The sequence below is a fragment of the Petaurus breviceps genome, unplaced genomic scaffold (genome assembly GCF_028583685.1).
Source record: "Petaurus breviceps papuanus isolate PSGF00001 unplaced genomic scaffold, PetGlider_PUasm1.0 185, whole genome shotgun sequence".
Lineage (NCBI taxonomy): Eukaryota > Metazoa > Chordata > Mammalia > Diprotodontia > Petauridae > Petaurus > Petaurus breviceps.
This window is the reverse complement of record NW_027185797.1, coordinates 39,916,041-39,922,505: the sequence shown is the minus strand read 5'-3', so window position 1 is coordinate 39,922,505 and position 6,465 is coordinate 39,916,041. Positions and strand designations below refer to the sequence as shown.

Below are 6,465 nucleotides of genomic sequence, written 5' to 3'. Positions count from 1 at the left end.
TGGGGGGGGCCTTAGAACAGGGAATGTCAGAGCTGGGAGGGCCCTTAGAACAGGGAATGTCAGGGCTGGGAGGGACCTTAGAACAGGGAATGTCAGAGCTAGGAGGGGCCTGAAGGACCATCTAAAGTACTTCCTTCCTCCTAGAGAAGGAGAAATTGAAGTCAAGAGAGGAGTCTCTTGCCATGGTGACCCAGTAAGTCAGGAGTAGAGCTGAGATGGTCTCTCAGGCCTTTTGACTCAGGCCCAGTGTCCTTTCTCTTTCAGAAGGTTGGCCGCCCCAGAACAAAGGCTGAATGTCATAGGAGGGCAGATTTCAGTCCGTCATTGGAAGTCAGAGTGGCTAGCATCCATGTGTGCTTTAAAGCTTGCAAAGCATGTCACAATTATCTCATTTGATTCTTACAGCTGCCCTGAAGGTAGACATCAGCATTATGCCCATTTTACAGATGAGGAAACTGAGGCAAACAGAGGTTAAATGGCTTGCTCAGGTCTCACAGTGACTGAGTCAGTGTCCAAGGCTGGATCTGAACCCAGCTCTTCGTGCCTGTGGGCCCAGGGCTGCTACGTGCTGTGCCCCACCAGGTGCCCATCCCTGGGTCTTGGAGCCTCAGATTCACCATTCAAGAAGTGAGCTCATTGAACTAGGTGACCCCCAAAGGCAGAGGGGCATAGAGAAGTCAGGGCAAGATTCGGTCAGAGGACTCGGGTTCGAATCTTTTTTCTGTCACTTACCGAGTAACTTTTCATTTCATTTTTCTGGCCTCAGTTTCCCCATCATTAAAATGTGAGGGTTGCTCTCTCTAATGACTTCTGTGGTCCTTCCTGCTTCCCGCCCTCTGACCCCCTGTTCTTTTGAGGATGGATGAGCTCCTGGCACAAGATTTCTGCCCTGGGTGAGAGGTTGGGGCCCTAGTCTCTTTGCCTGCCTGTGCAGGGTGGGGGCGGGTAGTGGAATGGGACAGGCATGAGATGGGGCATTAGTCACTCACAGAGCACGGTCAGCTGGATGGCATCACTCGTCTGGTAGTCAGACTCATTCCACACCCTGCAGAAGTACAGCCCCATGTCTCCTCGGCTCACCTGCCTGATGGTCAGTGTCCTGTTATTGTTGGACAGCTGCAGCCGCCCTCCCCCCTGCAGCAGAAAGCCACCATTATACCAGAGGACCTTGGCGTTGGTTTCGTTGGTATGACACGTGAAGACCACTGAGTCCACGTTCTCTATGGCAACGGTCATGTTGGCTGAGATGTCCGGCACCAGGATAAACTCTAAGGGGGAGAAGGGGTGAGGGAGTGAGATATGGCTGTAATAAGAATGTAAATTTTAAAGATCTTCCCTGCCCCTAGGCTAATGTGCACCTGAAGCCTGGGGTGGGAGGCTTGTTTTTCAGTAGATACTTCTTGATTGGCCAGTGAGTCAATAAGGTTGTTACATTCTCTGAGCCAGGAGAAGGCTATATAAGCCCTGATGTGTAGCTTTGTTTTGGGACTCACTTTGAGAAGTGTTCTGTGATTTGATCTGAATTCTGGGAAGCCGTTGTTGAGAGTCCCCCGGCTTTGAAAAACCCAGATGTGGAAACCCAGATGTTGACTGGGTATGGATGTAATGGTTGGACAGTTTGGAAAGCTGTCTACTTGATCTGTTTCTGTCTTGATAATTCTGTCTGTATGCTTTGAAGTTCGGGTGCTGACCTTTTTCCCCAGAACAAGGTAAACGATATATGTCTGACTGATTAAAGTAAGCTTGTTAATCCATTTTGAGTTGCTTTCTTTTAACAAAGCAGATCCAAGAACCTGTGGTAGCTGCAAACCCTGAGGACGCTTGGGGTGCTTGCTGCTACAAAATGGCGTCACGAACAGGATCTGCAGAGTAAAAGGAAAGTATGGGGGCTGGGATAAACGTTTGTTTCCCAGTTGTGGTAGCTGTGACTCTGTGGAGCCATGGACCAGGAGAGAAGAGTGGCCTGCATGCAGACTTCTCTGAGCTGAGAGCAGGAATGGTGAGCTGCCTGCATCGGGACCTGGGCAGAAGCCAGGAGCGGCTGCTGCCTGCGGGAGGAGAAGGAGCCCAGGAGCTCAGAATTCAGCCACAGGAAAAGATAAGAACTGAGCAGCAAAGCAGGGGCACTGAGTGTGTTTCCTGGCTGCATCCCACAGTTTGGGACCCAGGGGGAAGATGGACTTGTGACTATGGTGGGTAGGATGAAGTGCCTTGGATCCCCAGGGACCCCACCTTGTTGCCCAGCCCCCTCTCTGTGCTTGGAGGCAGGGGCTGGAGCTGTGTGAGGGGAAGGATACCCCTCCCCCCTCCCCCAGAGAACTTTATTTGAACTCTTGTTTTGAATTGAAGTGATAATGCTATCTATGTATGGCACAGACCATTGGGAAGAAGTTATGGACCTGGGTTCATATCTCATCTCAGTCTTCACCTGTGTGACTTTGGGCAGGTCATTTGGGGCCTCTGAAAATGAGGAGGGCTCTTGGCCTAGGTGGTTCCTGAGGTTTTTTCCTAGCTCCTAGCTTCATGATCCTATATATGACCTTGGGTTAATCCCTTCACTTCTCTGGCCTCAGTACACCGCTCTGTAAAATAAAGGGCTTAGAAAAGAGAGCCTCAGAGGTCCCTGGTGTCCTCCAGGATGCCCTGGTGAATGCCTCATCTCCCGGGTGTCCTTCCTTCAAGCCGTCATCACACTTAACATTGCCTGTGCACAAGTCCTCCTGTCTACAGTCTTTCTGGGTTTATTTCCCTTCCCTCTAGAAGGGAGGGGAACTGTGTCCAGACCCCTACACCTCCCAGCCCACTCTGGAAGGGATTGTCCTCCCTCCCACTTTCACCCTTTTCTCCTGGGGTGAGGAGGAGGGTGAGATCGGAGATACGAGGAGGCTTTAGATATTGCAGAGTTCTCCACATTTTACAGAGGAGGAAACTGAGGCCTAGAGAGAGGAAGCAACGGGAAATGTCACTGGGCTGTGAGCATCAGAGGCAGGATTAGAACCATGGCTCCTCTGAGCCAAATTCAGCAAGAATTCATGAAGCCCTATGATGTGCCAGGCATTGTGTTAGGCACTGGGGATAAAAAAATGAAATGGTCCTTGTCCTCAGGGATCTTCCATTACATGAAGGCAACAGAGGCTCCAGGGATTTCCCTCCTTTAGGGACTAAGGACAGGTGTTACCAGCCCATGGCCCTTGCACACTCTGCTTACCATGTGGGAGCCATGCACGGATGTGGGTGGATGCCTTCTCCAGTCCTGAATCAGTGTTTAGCACCAGGGAGTAAAAGCCAGTGTCAGAGCGAGTGAGGTTTCTGATTTGCAATGTGTTCCAGCTCACCAGACCCTTCCTCCTGGTATGGGCGGGACCAAGGTGCTGGGCACAGGGACCTGCTTGGATAGTGGGGATGCAGCTGGCGATCATGTCAGCATACAAGGGCTGGAGCCCTGAGTACCAGGTGGCATTGAGGACCCCATCTGGGGTGTGCAGGGCTGTCAGGCTCACGTCACCTCCTTCCATGGGTCGGCTTGGGACAGTGATGGTGAAGATCTGAGCGGATTCTGGGTGGGCCCAGAAGCTGAGCAGGGTGGCTTGGAGAAGGACCAGAAATCAGGTTGGGGGTGGGAATGAGGTGAGAAGGGCAGCTCTGTCAGGGACTGAGTGTCACCGTGGGGGCAGGTTGGCATTCCCTTCCTAGATGTGACTGCCGTTTCTTGGCTAGTGGGTAAGAGCTGAGCTTACACATGCATGTTACAACCTTATAATACATGCTACAATCTTACACACGTGCATCACACATGTTACACATCTTACACATGCATGTTAAATGGTACAAAGCACACCCTCTGTTATTCCAGGGATGGAGTCATAAAATATGGTCCATTTGTTGAAAGGGTAGATAGGGACCTTGGGATATCGGTGCGGGGGAATAGTGTAGAACAGGGTGGGGAACCTGCAGCCTTGAGGCCACATATGGCCTTCTAGGTCCTCCAGTGCAGCCTTTTGACTGAATCCAAACTTCACAAACTGCCCAAGCTCAGTGTATGACACCCAGCCTCCCAAAAGATGGTGGCAGGCTAGATTATAGGGGAAATCCTAAGCCACTTGGATTTAAGAAATCACCTTCTCAAGGACAAGATGAGAGAAGCTGGGATAAATAGCCAATCACCTGAAAAATCACTAAAAGCTTGAGTAAACTGCAAGCGACTCCAAGTATGCACAGTACAAGATGGTGGTCAAGAAAATGAGATCATACTTGGCTGTATTATGGGAGGAGTAAAGGGGTGATGGGCTTCTGTACTCTTTCCTACTCAGATCTAATCTGGAGGGTTGTGCTCGGTTCTGAGAGACCATAGCTTAGATAGGTCAGTGACTGGTTAGAGGGTCTCTAGAGGAAGACAGCCAGGATGGGGAGGGATTTGGAAATGATGACATATCGAAGCATCAGTGGGGATTTTTAAAAGGAGAGGTGGGAGAGGGGTGGGCCAGCTATCTCCAGGGACCTGAAGCGCTGTTACACAGAAGGGTTAGACCTGGCCTGCTTAGCTTTTGTGGACGAAGTAAAGGGGCAAAGGCAGCAAGCTGAAAAGAGACGTCTCTGGTCTCAGTCTGAGAACAAAGGATGGGAGCTATCACCAAGTGGAATGGGCTGCCTTGGAAGGCAACTGGCTGTTTAGGTGGACTCTGAGTCTTTTCCAACTTGGGGATTTTGTGACTCTGTAGCTAAGGATAGGGGGCCATGTGGGAAGAACACTGGGGATGTTGGCTTCTGTTCCTCATGCTGCAAGAGAGTAACCTTGAAAACTGGGGTAACTTAGTTTCCCCTTATGGGGAAGTGTCTCCATAAGTAAAATGAGAAGGCTATGCTAGATGATTTTTAAAATACTCAATGCTCTGTGTCCTGAGGACTCTGACATGCTCCCCTCCGAGGTCTCTTACCCTCTCTGGTAAGTTCCTTTTGGCTTTAACATTCTGCTTTCTAAGGCCCTTTTCAGCCCTGGCTTTCCACATTGTATGTTCCAGTAGCCTTTCCAATGTTCACGTTCTAAGTTCTGCTAACCTTCCCACCTTGGACACTCTGCATATGAAATGTGCGTCCAAGGGTCCACGGATGAGCTTTTGTGTCCTGCCCAAAGTGGGCAGAGCCATCCATTATGTCAAGGTCTCAGCTTGGGTTGTTTTGAACTTGGGATTGGGTTCCCCTGGTGTGTCCCCTCCCTTATCAATCTCCCTAAACTGCAGTGGTGGGGGTGTGGATGATTCTCCCCTTACCTGTGAGCAGAAACCTCTTCCAGGGGTTACCCCAGTCACTCAGAGGGTTGCTGGACAGCTCCATGACTGCCCCCTCAGGGGACTTCCACCTTGTTCACCAATTCTTGCCTTCCTTTCCTGAGCAGGATCGTTTTTTTTCAACCAGTGGGCAAATGTTGCTTTTGCCTATTCCTCACCCCAGTACAAGCCTGGCCCCTGTCACTGGCTTTGCCCTTGGTGACTTGGCTTGCTGTGCCCAGGATCACGTGGTTTGTCTGTCTGGGCAGAGACTTTGCCTTTGACCCTCTCCTCCCTGAGCTGTACCTGAGTTCTCCAGCCTTTTCCAGTGAGCCCTTCCTGGACTTAAACCCCTCCTGCCAATCACTCTCCTGGGACCTCCAGGGACGTATTAACTGTCTCTACATTCCAACCCACCTCTCTATCCCTGAGAGAACCCCTTTGTGTGTGTGGCTTTGGGGTGGAATAACAAGTTACATTTATATAGTGTTTTAAGCTCCCAATAACTCTCTGGTTGGTCATACTATAAGTGTCTTAGGTAAGATTCTTTCTTGGGTCGCCTGTCTCTCTGCGGTCTTCACTCTTTCCATTTCTCCTCTGAGAAGCCTAGGTCCTCTGCTGCCTCATGCTCAGGGAAAGAAGGGAAGAGGGGCCAGAGTCAGGTTTTTCTCCCTCCCCCTGCCAAAGCTCATTGTAACCTCTATGTCCCATGAGAGGGTGCTAGGACTAGAGAAGAATGGGGTGGATGGCCTCTCTGTCCTACCCTAGGGTGGGAGCTGAATAATGACACGTAGTGATGTCCTTGCTGGGTCCTCTGCTTAGTACCATGGCCTTGGTTTAAAGGGTCAAAGGGTCCTATTCCTTCCTCTCACAGTTCTGTGGATTTTTCTCTTTCTCCTCTCATGTCCCTGTCAGATTATGTTCAAACTGCTGCTCAGTCCTCCTGGGCAAAACTCTTCCCAACTTACCAGATATAGCCCAAGAATAATCAGTTTCTTTTATTGACCTAAAATTAATGGGCTAAATATGTTCATTGTGTAAGTCACCGAGTCATGGGATCGGGCAGAGATAAGAGATTCCTTCTTCCTGCTCTCTCCCTTCTCCCTTTGTTTTCAGGGCAACAAGATGTAATAGGAAAAGACCTGAAGTGGGTTCTAGCCTTGGTTCTGACAATGCTTTGGATAGAGACTGGATCAGTGAT

The 6,465-nt window shown here is 50.3% G+C and overlaps 1 protein-coding gene across 1 annotated transcript in view; it reads right to left on the bottom strand.

Moving 5' to 3' along the window:
* IGSF23 (immunoglobulin superfamily member 23) overlaps positions 1-5,896 on the bottom strand; it is an 8,334-nt gene extending 2,438 nt beyond the window's left edge. Inside the window, exon 1 of the mRNA XM_069088231.1 lies at positions 5,268-5,896. Within this exon, the coding sequence (XP_068944332.1) occupies positions 5,268-5,331 (64 nt within the window). The 5' untranslated portion in view covers positions 5,332-5,896. The remainder of the gene's footprint in view (positions 1-5,267) is intronic.
* Positions 5,897-6,465: the final 569 nt, after the last annotated feature.